Source organism: Parus major, chromosome Z (assembly GCF_001522545.3).
Source record: "Parus major isolate Abel chromosome Z, Parus_major1.1, whole genome shotgun sequence".
NCBI classification, from domain to species: domain Eukaryota; kingdom Metazoa; phylum Chordata; class Aves; order Passeriformes; family Paridae; genus Parus; species Parus major.
Window position 1 is genome coordinate 33,474,193 of NC_031799.1, and position 19,332 is coordinate 33,493,524.

General features: G+C 37.1%; 1 protein-coding gene across 2 annotated transcripts in view; it reads right to left on the minus strand.

Moving 5' to 3' along the window:
* The window catches only part of PIP5K1B (phosphatidylinositol-4-phosphate 5-kinase type 1 beta), a 96,134-nt gene that overhangs the window by 53,889 nt on the left and 22,913 nt on the right, over window positions 1–19,332 (minus strand). For both annotated transcript variants that reach the window (XM_015653437.3, XM_015653439.1), the window contains exons 2-3: window positions 6,274–6,355; window positions 5,507–5,575 (exon numbers count right to left, since the gene is read on the minus strand). In XM_015653437.3, coding sequence (XP_015508923.1) covers window positions 5,507–5,575 — 69 coding nt within the window. In that variant the 5' untranslated portion in view covers window positions 6,274–6,355. The remainder of the gene's footprint in view (window positions 1–5,506; window positions 5,576–6,273; window positions 6,356–19,332) is intronic.

A 19,332-nucleotide genomic window follows, 5' to 3' on the forward strand; every position in this document is an offset into this window, starting at 1 on the left:
TTTCAACAAAGTAGTTGCCACTGATTCATTTCTCTTTGCTACTGAATGGAAAGCAGATTTTTCACATCTTCCTCACTATCCCACCTTTCTCCTCCGTGGGACAATGAACTGGACTGGGGTAGAACAGCTACCTGCCTTCAGGCAAAATTCTCAGTGACATAAATTATTTTTAAAAAGGAAGAAAAATATACATGGGTCTCAGTTGATCAAAACTGATGAATCCACGCGGCTTATGCAACATCTAAATTTTCTACTATAAGTAGGCAATTTGTTCTTTAGTTTTACTAGTTACTGTAAGCACCAGGAATTCACCTGAACTACCACTTCCATGCAAACACAGTTTATCTTTTCCAGACTTCTGAGAAGATATAACCTTCCATAAATTGTGTAAACTCTTAAGCCAAACCATCTGAAGAGAATGCCTTCTCTTCAAGTAATCTTCTTCAAGTAATATTTAAAAAGAGCTTGCTTAGAATATTAGAAAATTTCAATTAGATTTGAGATGTATATGTGGTTACTGCCTAGTCCATTGCTCCTGCACTAGATCTGTCTTGTCTTTGAGTGCCTGCTGTGCTTACAGTCTCATTCAAACAACACTTCTTGACACTTTCCACTGAAACTTCTCAATGGAGGTGGCTATTCCATCTCAGCTAGCTTTCTGCAGCTGACACATAATTAATAGGGACATAAAAATAGAGTTACCAGAAAATCCCACTAAAATAACTAATCTTACTGTTTTTCACAACTTGTAACCATGGGTCAACTATGGCCACAGCACCCCTCCAATCTTTCTTCAGTTCACACTTCTCTCTAGCAAATGTTTGCCCACCTTCTGCAGGTCACAGGTCATGAAGGTGAACTCCTGCCCATCATATGTGTGTCTGTGTGATTGTTACAGTTCAATTGCAATCAGAATGGTTTTCTTATCCAAGCTGAATCTGATCTCCCTTAATTTTCCAAAATTGGATTCAGGTGACTCCATGACTTACAATTAATTAATTTTTCGTCCATTTGAAAAAAATTATGCTTAAGCTTCAGTAGTAGCCATGAACCCAGTTACTCTGGTTGTTCTATCTTTGAGAAAAAGAATTTGAGATCTCTGAACCTGGAAGCAGCCGTAGCCCCAGGCAAAGTCACTAGTGACAGTCATTTTAGTATCTTTCTAGATGTAGAAATCTGCCATTGAGGTCTTAGTGCAGCAAAACTTCCAGTAGTAAAATTGCAGCATCTACAAGAAAAAGTACCCTACCTACAGGCATTAGATGCAGGGCATAACTCAATACTAAAAGTGATGGAGCAATGCTGCTTGCACATGTTTGCAAGCTCTAACAATAGGTAGCTGGCTTCCTTTATCCAGGCAAATTTGCCTTGCTCCTGGCAAAGTGATGCACAATAAGCAGGTTACATAAAGTACTTGTAATACACTAAACAGAAGAGCTGCAAGATATGTAATGACAAGAAACAAGCTCTAATTATACACTAGTGTGGCAGCCTTCAGGCTAAATGTAGAGATTGTGGCAATCCAGCAGCAGATTTTCACAAGTGCACATTTACACCTGTTTTATTTTCTGGTGTGATTTTCTTCTACACTTCTAATATCCTTTGACAGATCTGTCTGTGCCTCATTCTTGCCACTGTCCTATTATTAAGCATCAGGAGGCTACTGAAATCTGATTTGACAGGGGGCAGACTCAGGGCTGTGATTGATGACATTGCAATGCAAAAACTGCATGTGTGTCAGCAACTTCTCAAAACAAAGTCTGCAAAATAGGAAGGAAATGGAAAAAGAAGTGTTAACTGCATACTCCAATGTCTGTGACTGCATATGAATATCCAAGAGAAACTATAGTCTGGTGACCTGATTTTTGCAAGCATGTAATGGAACAAAAAACTAGGCTCTCTTGTATCCCTTACCCTGTTTCTCTCTGAGAAAAACACTCACAACAAAGAACCGCACAAACTCAACCAAACAAAAAACCCAAACCAAAAGCAAAAATAAATACAAGACTAACCCAAGCTAACCAACAAAAAAACCTCCACCCTGAAAGAACTGGCCACAGTCTGCACAATTTACAATTTCTTTGATCTCCAAGTAATTTTAATTTGCAGCCTTGAAAGCTGCATGGAACATACATCTGTGAAGTGCCTCTTTCATTAGTGAAGTTCTTTGATCTGAGTGACTGAAACTCTTCATTGTTCATATTAACACTGTAGATTTAACAGCTTCTCAAAATTTATTAATAGACAGAAAATCCATAAGTCATTTCAGATTATAGTGTTTGTAACAAATGCATGCAGCTACAGACCTTAGCAGCCCCATCTTAATTAACACAATTTAAAAGAGAAAAAAATACCTGGTTTTCAGAAAGGAAAAAAACCCAAAAAAGCCCCAAAACAATCAATCAAACAAAAAACCCTAAAACCCCCAAAACCAATAAACAGAAAGACTAATAAACAGAAATAATGACTGTTTTTCACTGCTTTATGTTAACCTGAGTTAGAGAGAAACAAACTATCTCCAGAAGAGCATTTATTTCAGAATGCAGCAGCAGAAAAACTGAAAGCTAAAAACAAAACAATGGAAAGCAGACACGTGATTCATAATAGAAATTATGCTCTGTCTTGGTCCAGTTATGCATTTCAGAGTCTGAAAGGATAAAGGTAGCAATGCTCACAGCTAGCCTTTTCAAAAGGCTGTAGTAATATAAGAAATTTCTTGAAACTTCAAGATGTTTACATCCATGCAGATGGCAAGTCAGCTGACTACTGTAAGAAATTGAACAGTTCAAGATCTAATTAATTCAGATAAAGATGTCACCTACCTCTACTTTGGCTGAGATGAACAAATTAATAAAGAAAACACCGCAATAATCTAAACTTCCAGAAAAATAACCTGATAGCCTTACAGACTACTTATTATTCTGGAAAGTTTTATCATGGATGAAGTCAGAGGTGCTCTCCTGGAGATAGTTTGTTTCCACCTAACTCAGGTTAACACAAAGCAGTGAAAAACAGTCATTACAGAAGTTTAGAAAACATGGATAGCAGTTGTAACTAACTGACATAGATTCAGGATTATATGAAATATATGGCAAAAATTCTAAAGGTCAGAAATAAACTTTTCCACTATAAACACAGTTCCTTTTTTTCCCCTACAATGAAGAGGGAAGTAATCTCTTTGGGAGCTCTGCCAAGGCCAAATATGCTAAAGAACTACAGGCCACAGCACAAACCAAGGTACTGATCTCTGCTTTTCTAAGCTGAGGGGTACAAGCTTTTACACCTTTATTAAGTCAAAAAAAAAAAAGTGTAAGTGAAGTCTGTAAACAATGAGAACAGGTTAGCAAGCACAGTCTGACTCCAGCACTAAATTAGTGTCTTGCCCAAGTGTTTCCACCGTGGTGAAGGGCAGCAGTAGATTGGAGCAGAAACTGCCCGAGTAGCTGAAAAAGCCCCAGATGAGGAAAAAAGCTCTTCCCCAGCCCAGACTTCTGGAGAAAGTGGCACAGGAAGTCACAGGAAGGACTGTAAGTATTTGTCAATCTAACAAGTGTAACAGTACATGACTGGAGAACTGCAAATGCAACACCAGTGGGCAACTTAAAACGGGCAATTTCTGGCTGCAAACAAGCCTACTACAGAGCAAGATCTCTCTGTGTAACTTACCTAATACCAAGGAATTAAACAAGAAATTATATTAAATGCCTCTGATGGACACAAGTCCTACCAGGCTTACCCTGTACTTCCAGACCTATAATACTGATACCTCTGAACATCAACAAAAAAGAAAGAAACCATGTATATGGAATATCTAAAGGAGGTGAGGATCACAGAATCACAGAATGGTTTAGGTTGAAAGGGACCATCAGTGGGGTCATCTAAAACAACCTCCCTGCTCCAGCAGAGTTTTCAAGATTTAAGAGAAGGTGCAAAATTTCTAAGGAATTTGGCTTAAGAAAAAGAGAGATATTGTTAAAAGTGAGGCATAAAGCAAATATATGCTACCATTTAGCTCTGCAAGGATAAATTTTGAGGTAAAAATTTATTAATTAGTGATTATTAAAATTATCACAAAAAGGATGAGTATGATGATAATATTTGGTAATAATACTAAACTATTAGGGGCATTTGCAGCACAGGATCTTGAACACAGAATAGCTGAAGGTGTAATTATATGGGGGAAAAGGAAATAAATTAGCATAACATACAGCTGGTGGCTCAGGGACAGAACTTGGAGGTAATAGCTTGTGTGATCTGTCAGTGTGATGTGGCTGTGAAACCCAGGTCTTGTCAGAGTTACTTCCAGTAGAAACACAGTAGAATTTATGCCATAGTGAGAAGACTTTACACAGCTTCCTCTGAAAGGTTGTGAATTTATAGTTGAAAAGGACCAAAGAGTATGTGGGGTGACCAGGGGGAATAGAAGGCTACCTACAGCTTCTACTAGTCTAGTCTAGAAACATAAACCTGCAGAAGTATTCACTTCAGGCGCTGAACATTTCTTCCTTTCTCATACTAATTGTCAAGACAAATTTTCACTTCTATATTTTAAAGTCATCAGTTGGGAGATTTAAACTAACCTATGTTTAAGATAAATATTATTTCCTTTCACTTCTGAGAAAATGATCTGGAATGCTAAGGCCACTGAGGTACTGGCAATTTAACTGCCAGGAAAATGGGTGGGAAAAGAAATAGCTTATTAATCCCCTTGACTTTACCAGCAGTACTGTAAGCAACACCCAGAAATTAAAAACCCTAATCACTGTATGTACTGCAGAAGCATGTGGACCTCTGATCTAGATTACAGAAATTAATTTTAAAACATAATCACCATTTCTTTGAGGTGATCTGTTAAAATAATGATCATATTCAGTAGCTAACAATTTGGTTGTGTAAAGAAAAACTTGTATTTATAGCTCATCTTAGTTATCAAAACTGCTAGTTGATCAAAATAATGCTGGTCACAGACAATCAATTTCAGAAAAACAACCCCCAAAACACAATCAGCAATATCTGAATGGATCATTGATGAATAATCCTTTATTAAATATGTCCTCTCTTAAACATCTCTTTTTAAAAAAACACCTAGCAAACAAACAGTGATCTGTTTGGCAAAGTTCTAGAAAGGTGATTTGCTTTACAGGTTTGTAGTCTAGACTCATCTTATAAACATTCAAAGCATTTGGAAACTTAGTAGATTTCTTACAACAGTGTTTATGCCCAGAGATGTATCTATTTCTAAGAGCAAAGAATTTCTATTAATCTAGCAAGATGGTATATTGTGGTATACATTAAAGCTGGACTGAACAAGTTTTAAATAATCAGCTCTGGGGTGGACAGAAATACCTTATGATTTCACAGATGGGATAAAATAATTTCAAAAATCCCATGGAACATGTTTTATTTGTTCTTGGTTTTAGTCAGTTCTGAAATATATTCACATACTGCAGGTCTGAATTACTGACATGAAGGGAAAAACATACAATAAAAAGTTTGAAGGCTTTACCTTTTTATATGTTTTCTCTTCATTTGGCTTTCTAGCAGTAACATCTCCATTTTCAGTAACAGACGTCATCTAACAACAGAAGCTTAAGTTATAAATAAGGTATTTGTATTACAAAAATAATTGTTCAGAAAAATAATATAATTTATTATCTATTTTTGCCAAATACAAACTTTTCAGGGGACAGCACACTACCAAGATCAGTGACATATCTAGGACATTCCTGTAAGTATTTTCCATACAGACTAAAAGGACAGCACTGGCCCAGGAATATGTCCAACAAATGACTGATTCTACATGACTCTGTTTCTTCTCCCCACACAAGTCTTGCAGTGTAATCTTGATTCTCAGACTACTGCGTGAGATGTTTTTGAGGGGGAAAGACTATGAAGCCTGTGAGCCAGATATAGTGACATTTCTCAGTAGTCTAAGGTCCTTGGCTGCATCAATATGCTGTATCTCCTTAAAGTAGCAAGGAATGATACAGAAATACAAAATAGTCTGAGTCAAAGGGACCATAAAGATCTGTGAGTCCAATTCTTTAGTGAATGGGATGAAGGGCACAGCCTTGACATTTATAGCATTGTGCTCTAACTATTTGACATTGCATCTTGCCACAGCTGTAAAGCCATTCTAGACCAAGAATAAACCACTAATACAGAGGTCACCTTGAGACTCAGACACCCTGAGTTCATCTGCCAAAGGCACAATGACATGGTTTAAAATAATTCTAGATTTTACCAATACTTTCACAACAGAATTAAGCTTACCCTTATAAACAACAGGACAGGTCATCTGGAGCTGAGAGTGAAGATCAAGTCATTCATTGGTGGTGTTAATGTTTTCCATAACCTGTTATTAGAAAAATCTGTCATCACTATGTCTTAACAAATTTCCACCTCATAGAACAGCTGTAGATTTCATTTTACTACTATTCTTCAGCCCAAGCAAGCATTCAGCTACAAGTGATGCTTTTCAAGAATCATGTCAAATCACTTAGTTACTATACTTAGAACTTACTATACCTAAAACATACTACAACTTGGTTAATATACTTAGAAACTAGCAGTATTACACAGGAGGGAAACAGTGCAAAGTAATTCCTTTTTGCCCTAGATATTTCACCCCTGTGTCACAAATAACTCTACAATAAAACATGTATGTAGAGCAGTACACATACATGTTCTGGAGTGTTGTGTAATTACATCATGTGTTATTAATCTTATAGCCTTATCATCTCCAGTCACTTATAAGAAATAGCTGTGACCATTTGGAAGACAGCAACATTGAAAAGTCACAGATAACATACAAAAAGAAAATCTCATTATACCTCAAATGAGAAGAAAATCTCATTCTGTCTTTAAGCAGTACAAACAGCATCTTGTACATATCTAAAAATTGGTTTAAAAAAAGTATTCTCAGGCCTCATTCACTGATTTTAACTTTCCATTAACCCAAAGAGTATACTTAACACTACCATAGAACCTTTTAATAAAAGGCTGCGAAATTCAGTATTTTTCTTTTCTTCAGAGAAGCAGAATCTTTTGAGAAACAGAACACACAGCTCTGTCTTAACTGTGTTAAATAGCTTTCAAAATCTGTGCTGTGACAACCATCTCCTGTTCCATGCTAACAATTTTTTGCAAAGGGAGTATTACTTTGTGTATTTTCTTCCAGCCCTAGAGCTACTGAAGAGGCACATGGTGCCTTCTCACATGCTTTATAATAGGAAGAGCAACAGCTACTGTCTCAGTTCTGATGAGGTTTAACAGTTCAAAGACAGGTCACAACTTACAGCCTTGGACTCACTTCCAGGCTAAGCTGAAACTATTTATTTTTATTTTTTTTTTGTTACCAAAGCAGGAAACTACTGTAGCTAAAGCACTGTACCTCAGTATGTACCTGACAAAGGAAAAGCTCACAATAGAGTAAGACATGGGGTAGGGGCAGGTAGAGGAAGAAAACATAGTTGCAAAAATATTGTAGTGTGCTGACTTGGCTGAGATAAAGTTAAATTTCTTCACAGTAGCTAGTGTGGGGTTATATTTGAGATTTGTGCTGGAAACAGTGTTGATAATTCAGGAATGTTTTCTACTTTTGCATAGTGCTCACACAGCATCAAGGCCTTGCAGTGCCCTACCAGAGATGGGCTGGGGATGCACAAGGATCTGGGACAGCTGATCCCAGGTGACCAAAGGGACATCCCAGACCATATGGCATTACACTCAGCATATAGAACTGGGGGAAGAAGGGAGGGAGGATGGTCAAAGTGAAAAACATGTTTTCCTTCCCAAGTCACCATTAAGTGTGACGGACCCTGCTTTCCTGGGAATGGCTGAACACTTTCCTGCCCATGGGAAATGGTGAATGAATTGCTTGTTTTGCTTTGCTTGCATGCACAGCTTTAGATTTAGCTGTTAAACAGTCTTTATCTCTACTCCTGAGTTTTCTCACTTTTACCCTATTGATTCTCTCCCCCATCCCATCAGTGAGTGAGCCAGTGAGTAGGGCCCAATGGCTGGCTGGGCTTAAGCCATGACTGAAAGATGTAAAGATCTCCTCTTTAGCTTCTTAGATGCTATCCTACCTGATGACAAAGAAAGGAAAATATTAAAGTACAGTAGAAATTTAAAGGGTATTTTTCTCAAATACTCTCAACCAACATTTTGGTCACAAATCTTACATGCAGCAAAAACTACTGTGACATGTACAGCTCCTGAAACAGAAGTTTACAGTCTTCACTTCCATCCTTCTGCTCTGAATACCTCCTAATCCTAAATGCAGACTTTAAAAAAAATCACATCTATTCAATATATGCTTCAGAAAAAAAAATAAAATAATAGTGCTTCACCATTTAGCTTCTCACACTAGAATCACAGAACCACATGCTTCTTAGCTAACACAAACTGCAATTTCCATCACTCTGGGGGTAAAGTGTCATATGCATTTTCCCCTAGAGCTACAGGGACACCTTTTTAATTTCTCTGATCAGTCAGAAGCCCACCATGTCAACACCAATCTGCCCACCACATAGCTGGCATTTTGAGAACTGAGATGACAGTCAGAAAATATGAGCTTCCTACCCTGCTTTGATTTCTTGTTCTTGAATTTTTAAATCCATGTTCCTTTTATAGACAAAAATGATCTTTTAAGGTAAGGTATTCATTTTTCCAGATTATAAATAACTGTTTTTACACAACCTCAGCTGCTGAGGCCCAACTCACACGAACAGCTATTGGTACTTACACCTGAATGGCCTATCAGCTCAATTTCAAGTTAACTTTAGAACACCCAACAACTTCAGCCATTCATGAAAAATGCTATTGATAGATTCCTACAGGACCATGTATTAGTTAATTCAACCAACAATCAATTCTTCTTCCCATTACCATGAAAATAATTATTTTTTTTGTAGAATTCATTTTTTAGCATATTTAGATAATTTTCTTAATAAAATCCTTTTTTAAGAGCACTAATAAAACATGCTGCTGAAGAATCACACTCCAAATAAAAGCCATGTAGCTTTTCATTACATGTACTCCCTTGTTATGATTGATAGTTAAAACTGAAATATTCTTCCTAGCTTTTGAAACAGACATATCTCTGAGTGTACTGTTGTCAGGCTTCTGCAGTGAGTTAGAAATACCATGCAACAGAAAACATACTTATAACTTCTCACAGGTGTAATCTTTAATTTTAAATATGAGGAATAAAAAATAAGACAAAACAAGATTAAATGAAACTTTAAATTTTCCAGTGGGCAGAGAGAGAATACTGGATACTTTTTAATACACGTTAAATATTAAAGTATTATTATTAATACTTTAATACTTTGTATTAAAAATACAAGAAACAATTATGCATGTTTAAGATTAATAATATACAAATAAAATAGATGATATGGTGCAGATTTTTCAGTCTGAAACACACAAATGCATTTTCAGGAAAAGCTTTGGGGTTTTTTTTTGCTGGATGGAATACACAATTTTGGACTCAATGGAGAAGTTTCATTCTCATAGTTCAGTGCATTTCAGAGTACCTATTCAGCTATTTCTTAATCCTTGAACAGTTCTCTTTTGCCAGGAGGACACAAAATCCTCAGAATATGGCAGGTGCCTTCTCAGAAAAGCACAAAGAATCTCATTAAATTCATACTAATAATGCTACATCAAAACCAGACAAAAAAAGATTATCAGAATAGACTTACTGTCCTAAGTAACTGGGAGCTTACATACCAAAACTGCATTCTTTCTTGATCACAGCGTTTTGTAAGCACAAGTAAGGATGTTGACAAGAATTTCTTGTCCTACAAACAGCATTTACAGTGAATTCCATTTAAAGGAGTCATGAGGTCAAATTCCTTCATAGGTCCTGTCTCCCCTCTGTTACTACTTTGAAGCAGTGTCTTCTAATGCAACTATGAAATTCACAGTAATTTCATTATTGCAAAACTCTTACTGGTGAGATTTGTCCAGATTTATTTTCATTATGAAGGTTCTACAATTCACTAAAAGGACTTGAAGATCTATAAGGCAGAATTCTTCCACCAAATCACCTTGGGGACTGTCACACACTCCCAGATTTCAGCTCATGTATGAAGCTGGAGATATTTGTTACACAAAATTTTGCCAGAAGGGGCAAATTTTCTAAGCCAAAAATGCTCTACAGTGGAAGAAATCCATGAACACATACTCATTAATGAAAAGCTACTCTTTTCATACTTGTTCTCTTGTGTTTCCCCCACCCCAAGCTCAAGTATCCAAGAACCATTCATGGTATTCTTGGATTCACCTGAAGGCAGCTCCAAGATCAAAACACTATTTAAGCTAACTCCCCCTACTTCTCTGAAATTATAAAGACTTGACTTCATACCTTCTTAGGCACTGAACAAACTTCTCTTGCAGATGATGCATTTATAAAGTCTCCCTCCTGTCTGGACTCTATGCCAACAAATACAATACGCACACAGCACTGGATTTCCAAATTAGATCTCATCTTACCTTGTTCATTATTCCATGAAACTTCCTGGTACTCTGGACCACTGCCAGATTTAGTTGACAAACTTAGCCCAGTCAGAATTCTTGACAGTTTTTTCCCTACCTTGTTCAGTAGAATTTGAACAGTAGGATTATTTATCAGATTATTTGTAAATTAAGGGGTTTGGGACACAAAAACATCCTCTGACACACAAAAATTGCCTACATACATCTTGTTGGCACACAAAATCCAATCAATGATATCAGCATACTATCAGCACTATTTTAAGAAGGGTCAAGAGGCAAATGACCTTTTAGCTTCAGGTGAATAGTGGGACTTGCATTGGTTTTATTACATTTTAGATTCTTAAAGGAGCTTTTCTCAATGCTTTAAAACAATGCTGACAATAATTTTCATGGTTTAATTGCCTTCCTTCTGAGTTTACTAGACAATGAGGAGCAGTGTTTAGGAACCTGCAAGCATTGCTAGCAGAGTGCCAATACACAGATCTAAAGAAGTGAAAGGAAGCACAATTTAATGCACAGAGTGGTAAAAGGGTCAACACATCAAAGATCTGATAGCTTTCTCAACAGTCATCACAAAGTTAACCCCCTCTCCAAAAATCTTATGTATTTTAATGTCAGAGAACAGTTTTTATACATGAGTGCTTGGGCAGTTACACAGCCTTGAAATAAAAATTCAGGTAATCTACATAGCCACTGAGTTACAAGAAAATACAATTCAGCTCTCTGTTTTAGTATTTCTTAGGGTTTTTTTTAATAATACCCCAAACACTAGTTTATGGAATAGATTCACTCTGTACCAGAAGGACACAGACATCTAAGATCAAATCTGTATGCTTCCATATCTGAAACATCTGAGGAGTAAAACTGATGTATCCTGAGAATGCAGTAAATGTTTACATGTTGCAATAGACTCAATAATCATTAAAAAGTCATGAAAAGCTTCAAATCTGAAAAAATTTGGATTTTCAATCCGAGATCCACCTGTAATGCCTGTCAGCCTAATAAATCTCTGCTGTCAACTGATGGGACTTCCACTCTTCGCAGAAGTACTGAAAGATCTCTCATGTCTTTCCAGACTACAAAAGTAGAGCAAACTTTTTACTGCATCCTAAATACCATTAATTTATGCCACTAAAACATTAATTTAAAAAAGTCCATCTTTTCTATCTGGCAGGAAAAAAAAAAAGTGTCACATGAACTTAAAGAAGAATGAGGGAAAAAATAACAAAAAACCGCAAGCAATTAGGTCTGAAACCTTGTCCCAAACCACAACTGATTATGGAGATTTTAAAGGTGACTGAAAGTAAAATCGTCTGTGTAAAATTTGTGATAGTACTATTGTTGCGCTTGTGAAAACTGGAAAATGCTGTTCATGTTAATTAATGCTAGGATGAGCAATTTCAGACTGAACAGCTAAAAAAGGCAGATCAGAAATTGTGTAATTTGTGATGCCTACCAAGAAAAGCCAACCAACAAAAAAAAAAAAAAAAAAAAAAAAAAAGAGAGCCTTGATTAATCTACCTATCTGATTTCTTTATCATTTTGCTCCAAAAATAATAAGATGAAAATCAAGAGTAGTGTACTATGTGATGAAATTCACAAATAAAGTAAAAAAAAAAAAAATCTCTTCTTTCTCCTGGTCTTTGTAATGTCATCAGGCCAGTAAAAACACTACAGAGAAAGGAGCAAGCAAAAACCAACATAAAACTGCCATTTAGACTGTTCATCTACTCTAAGTTATGTCAGCTGTTCACACCACCTTTATTTACCTAGCTTTAATAACACACATTAGTTTCAGTGCCCTGCCAGATCTTTTAGTCTCTCAGCAACTAATCTGAGCACAATGCTAGGATTCTGATACTGTTTGATTTCTGCAGTTGCCCTCCCTTCCTTCCTCTCCCCAGTTTCAGGAATATGGCACAGTGATTGGATGTCTTTTAAAAATGTCATAATAGGAGTAGTACTTTTTTCTTAGTTTGCTGGCTGGATTTGAAAAGTAACTTATGATAGTATTCAAACTATAAAAATATATTCATATTGAACTGCTTTGATTTACTGCAAGAAAGGTCAGAACATATATCCTCCTCCTTTAGCTTTCATTGTGAAAATAAATGAAACTGTAGAACTTCAGAAATTACCACCTCCATTAAAGTCCACAAATATTCAGAATACATCTGATTACCCAGAAGATTTGATAACCTATAAAAGTGCCTTCCTCTTCCATTTCAAGTGGTAGTCCTTGTGCACTAACCTGTTCTTTAAGGTGAAACACACTACCATTGTAATATCCAGGATCACAGGAACAGCCACAACAACAACACCAACTATTGCTATGAATCATATATCCCTCATTTCAAAAATAATCTGACGTGATTCTTTCAGATGGAAACTTTTTTACAACAATGCAAATAAAACTGAAAATTCATTGAAGAAGCCACAGTGTAGAAGTCCTTGGAAACATAGCATACTGTGCTCCTTCAACACAGCACACAGATTTTCATTTGTAACTTCTGTATTTTGTGAATTCTGCATGTGACAGATAACGTGGAAGGAAGAGTTTGGGCTTTTTCCCCCCTCTATGATTTTCCAAATTCATGACTTCATAACAAAAGCCTTAAATCTATCTCACTTCTCTATTCTCCATTAGCCTACTTAACATTTCCTGTCAACTACTGTGTCTTCTGCTCTCCCCAGAAGTACCAAAGGATCTCTTACGTCTTGACAAACACCATCTGCAAAAGCAGAGCAAACTTTCTACTGTGTACTAGACAGTGTTGTCTTAATAACTAAAGGACTTTTCCAAATCAGCGAGCTCAGATCAGCAATCAGAAAGAACAAACATTTGATCTATGACATAACTGACGTCATATTGTGTATCTTGCAGAAACTGTTAGCAGGCCCTCCCTTTACGAAGTGAAACTGCTCCATTAACTTCTCATTTGTTTGTAGCAGTCTGAAAGCATACAAAGCAGAAAGGCGTATTTGTACATAGCCAAAGACTTCCCAATTGCTGCTTATGTTTTCACAATTCTGATTTCATGTGCCAATAACAGTACTTTTTAGAGGACTAGCAAGCTTCCTATGAAGCCATCTGGAATTACAAATTAACACAAATTGTCAAGACGCAGTTTTCTTTGAAACAACTGAAAGAAGGAAACATCTGCATGCTGTATACAACAGTATGCAGTATAAGTTAGGGTAGTACCACAGTGAAGGGCAGAGTCCAGAATCAAGAGTTCTGCTCCTTTACTTTGGTGACTTTGATAAGGCATGGACTATTGTTACCACATACGAGACCCTGCACTTTTAGATAAAACCAGCACAAAACACGTTGTCCAATAAAATGACTGCAGCAAACCGAGACAAATGGTTGATAAGGTAAGCAAAAAGCACAAGGAGAGGGAAAATTCTTCTACATTTGTCTTTGATGGCACATGCCAAAGAGAGTGACAGGGATCACGTAACACTGTGGTCGTGATTTTTGAAAGGAAAGCATGTCGAGCTGCTTCACTCATACAAGCGGCAGATAAGATCCATGGGGAGTGAAATCTCATGTACAGCAAAAAGGAGATCAGTGAATGTGTCAGTTTCTAAATTAATGGCACAGAGGTGCAAACAATCCCACCTTGGTGGGTGGGGAATAGATATAAAAGAGGAATTTGGTCAACCCAAAAGCTTTAGTAATCTGAAATTCCAGAAATAGTCATTTGAGAAAAGAAAAATAGGTCAAATGGACTTGCAGAAGATTAGGTATAAAAAGAATAGACTGAACATGAAAGAAAAAAAGCAGAAAAGCACAGGACAAGTTATTTTGGTAAGAAATACGTTTATAACAACAAGAACTTCACAATATCTGTATTGCTCTAGTTTGAAACCTCTGTCTTTTTACTCATCCACATTTTTCCTCTTCAAAAGGAGGTCAATCACACTCAAAACTGCTATGCAAACATAACTTTACAACAGAGGCAAGAATAAAAAGTGGTAATAGGAATTCTTTTTCAAAGAACATTGAGACTTCTGGGTGGACAACACAAAAAAGCTGTGGTTAAAATAATTTGCATGCACTAAAACAGGCGGCATAATTTGCACATCAGCTCTACACAGGTAACTTGTAAATGATACACTATTGGGAATTATTTAGGCCATTTGCATATTAGCATGTAATTATTGACAACAAAGTTTTCAAAAGGATATATCATGGAAACACTGATCTCAAAGCATGAGTGAATTTTCATGGTCTTCAAGTTCTCTATGCTTTCTTCCCCAAGTCCTGTGAGTATAAGTTTTGTACATACAGCTTTTAATGAATGCTAGGATAATGAATGCTAGCTAATAGTTAAGCTATTCAGCATTCAGACTATCTAAGAAATTCAATTATTTTAAAACCCCATTTTTGTCTCCAATTCAGGGCCATTCCATACAGCTGCAAACAGACAGTTGAAGAGTGGAAGAGATTACCCTGGAGGATGTGACAGGTAATATTTGAGATTCTTTTGTTTAAAAAGTAGTTGATACTGTCTTGAAGGAAGGAAAAGATCTTGTTTCTGCCATGACTCCTCCTGGTTTCCATTGAATCACTGTATCACTCAGACTGGGTATCTCCAACAATTTCAGCTGGTCCAGGCTGGTGCTACTGTGGTCCTGCCTCCCAAGCATGCATTCAATAGCATCATTATTATGCATCAGTGCTACTCCTGCCCCAAGAGAATTCATCTAGACAATTAAACTTACAAAAAAAAGTAACCTACCAAAGAATATCAACCATAATGGAACTCCTTACAACAGCTTTGCTGTGGTCACCCCTAACATCAAAAAGAAGCTTGGGAAGGAATGAGGAAGGTAATGAAAACTGCTAGACCCTTGATCCATGATGGAGGAGAGACCAATTGCCTCAGTTGTTTCAATCACTCACATACTTCTTCATAGCCTCAGAGCCACCAGTGATAAAAGCAGGAAACGAGACTGAAGCAGATGGAAAGAAGTGTTAGCAGCAGTGCCCAATGGGCCAGGCAACAGGGCCCAAACTGAGTTCAACATTAGCTTGAGGGAAATAGAAATGCACGACTAAGGTTAGGTTCCCAAATGTATATTCATACAGCAACTCATTTTTTGGGTGCCTAGCTTGTGTGAAAAATAAGTTCACTCAAGAATGGGTACAGAAGGATGATGCAAGCACCAAACTAAAAAGTTGTGTATGAATTCAAGATGAGAGATACTGTAAGTTACTGTACTGAGTAGCAAAATCTTTTACAACCAATTAACCCCCCATGTACTATTTTCCTTCAGGAAAGCCAAAACTGCAATTAATAGAAGTTTTCCTTGGACCCCTACAACATAATTTAATAGAAAGCTCACTTTACTCTTGAAAAGGATTTGAAAAAACTGTCTTGTACCATTCTCAGCAGAGAACAATTCCTGTATCACTAAAATACCTTTGATTAAATTAAGAGCTCTCAGTTTCCTATAGAGCAGAACTTCCTCAGGTACATTTCCAAAATCACTCACAAACCTATAAAAAAGGAAACTATTATCCCATTCCATGAAATGCCCTATAAAGCACAATAGCTGGAGTCTTCTTGGTTTAAAAGAAGCTCTCTAACATATTTCTTTTTAAAAAGAGAAAGCTTCAAGGGAGAAAAGAATTATTTCAGAAGCTGCATAGGACAAAAACTCAAAAAACGTGATTAATACGATAACATGAATTTCTGAAACCAATTCAGTAAAGAACTGCTCAGCATGTAAGGAAATAGTGCTATTGTCAGAACTCCTGTCATCAAGCCAGGACAGGTATTTTGCAGCCACTAGAGTAGAACTGCAATATGGGAACCAAAAGAACTGTCAGAATTTTTATAAAGTCATTCCATTCTCTGACTGGAATGTGGATGCTTAAATGTAAAGGTTACTACTACCTTACAAGGAACCATATATTTCTGTTGATGCCAAGATGATTTTTTACCTTTTCTTTTTTATACCTTTTATGTAACTTTTATGTGTCCTCAGTATTCTTAGCATGCATGCCTGTAATTCCTTAAGTCTGATAACTTAGTCCTACTATTCTGTTAGGCCAGGAGACCAAACATCCTAAAAGCCTTCTAGTAGGAGGCTGGAAAATCCTATTTCTAGGGAAACCAAGGTCTTCTCTAGAACACAGCCTGCACTCCAGAGACTTGGCCCATCCATGGGGCAATTCTGTGGATGGAGGAACATCATGCCATTCATCCAGGCCTCCCATTGGGGCATCCTTGTTAGATACGCTAATTTTTAAGGTCTATAAACTGTATAGGTGATCCATCATGTGTGTGCATTGTGGTGCATTCCACCTTGGCAAAGTGGTGCACCAATAAGGATCCTTATTAAAATACTGAGGTGAAAACCTCTTATCCCTTAACCATGTCTGGCTCTCAATTTTTTAAGACCAGGAAAAGCCATCACTGTTCTCCAAGCCATGTCTCAGATGAACAGATCAGAATGGGCAAGTGACTACTTTTTTTCCCAACAGTATGCTTTGGCACCCAGCTGAATTATGAGCATATTATCTGCACTGTAATGTACAAATCCAAACCACATCAACACACATACCCCACCCTACTGACATCAAGCAACATGAGGTGTATCATGGCAAGAAACATATACAGTTGTTTTAAGGTATGGACACCTAGCCACAGAATTTTTAAATGGCAATACAAATGTTTTCAAATAAATCTTTATAAGTAGTCCTTTCCAGCCAAATTACATATACAAATTGTTTTCCAACAGTCTTTCACTTGCCAAAGCAAATTGAAAAACCTGTCCCTGAACAGTTTTGGCAGCAAGAAAGTGAAATGAAGTCATTGCTAGATGTTTTTGCCAGTTCTGAAACACTCTATTATTCTTCAGATGTTGTTTATACTCCACATATAGTTGCACCACTTTGAACATTTTTGTATTAAAAATTGCAAGTTAACAAACACTATAGAGGCACCATCACAGTCTCTTCTCCCCAGGGACTTCTTTGCAAATGACTAGCTGTATTTCTTTCAATAAAACCTAGCTGGAAAAATTATAGAAAAATTAAAGTCTTAAGCTATCACTGTATGAACACATCTGCACATAAATTAGCCTTAAAAGCATCCATGTACACATGAACAGGACTTAAAAAGAAGACAGTTTACCACCAGCAACAACAGTAAGAAGTGGGTGAATAAGTTTGTAGAAGACCCATACATAACAAGAGAACCTCCTGACATGAGAACCTGTGAGCTAATCCAAGAAATAAATGTGAGTTTTGCCACAAATTTTCCCACAAAAAGGTGTCTGAATTCTTGAGGCTGAAATTCTTGAGAACCTCCTTCCTTCTCAAAAAAGCCCTTTGAAACAGTATCTCCACCTCTCACTGCATCATTATAACTGGGTTGGAAGCATCTTTATAAAGTAGGTTAGAAAAGGCTTCCAATATTGTCTGTAAGTCAGTTAACAGCCCACACTGTAGTTTTCAAAAGGTAAAAATACGGCTTTCAGCATTTAGAAAGGAAAAACCCACACCACTAATCACAGTTTTTGCTCAATGTATACTGCTTTATGAATTGTTAACTAGAAAAAGAACAAGATTCTGACAAGATGAAACATGGCTATGAATATAATAAAGATTCCATAGACTGAAGTGAAAAAGCCCCAACAATTTAGTCTGCGTGTTCTCTCAGGAACAGATTGTTCTTGCAATTTAAGGTGTACAATGCAGTAGCCTACTTTATTATATTCCTTACCTGGCATTAATCTGCTGGAACATCTGATTAAATAAATTAACTACCTTTTTCAGTCTATGATTTAACCAGCTACTGGATTGGGGGTTTTTAGTCTAAGATGACAAAGATCAGTATGCAACAGCACATATTTTAAATGTATTTCCAGAAAATTGCCTTTCAAGAGTTATTGTTAACAGTGTGTAGCCCCTGAAACTCTCTGTTTTCTATCTTGTTCCTGGGAATAGGGAAACTGATGATTAGCTATGTAAGAGGAAAGCAATATTCTTTAAAATTTCATTCTAGCTGGTTATGCATTTACTTGATAGAAATAAACTGGTCTTCAATTTTGCTTGCAATATGGCAGCATTATAAGAGCACTGAGCCATAGCCCAGCATTAGGAACTAAGGACTGCCAAATAAAGGGCAAGAATACTGTGAGACAAGAGCCAGCCAGACAACCCTGCCTGCTTACCCTTCATCATCATTCTAGCAGCAAGGATGGCCAGAGAACAGACAGATGGCCCCTTCACTGCAGGAACAGGTGCAGCAGGTCGCCACAAAAATGGTGATGGTGGCATGAAAAATTTTCTTGCAGACCACAGTGTAACTCAAATGCTTGTAAAAGACAGCCTTTAGCTTAAGAAAACCATTAGTTTTAGATCAGCTAAAAGCCTTTACTGAGGTTTACCAGCTCTGGCTGTTTCTGTGCCCGTGTGTGAGTTGGACAAGTGCATGCACATGCAAAAGTGACAGAGAGGAAGGCTAGCCACTAAGATGCCTCACAAGCCCAGTCTGAAAGTGTAATCACATTAAAAAAAGCTGCTGTTAACAAGCAGTGACTAACACTGGTCTGGCATAAAAGCTGAAAAAACCTGGACATTATCCATATCTCCCTTCAAACTAAAAGCTTTTTAGTAAAAAACATTGCTTTGGAGATACAGGTCTGAGCTTGCAGGCTTTTTCGAGAGATTGAAGGAGTTGCTAGGTGATGGTGAAGTGAGGCTACGAGAGAATAAAAGACACACACACTTAACCCAGCAGTGGATGGCAAATCCATCTTCTCTCACAGGGGTAAGGCAGTAGTCAAACAATGTTTTCTTGGTAG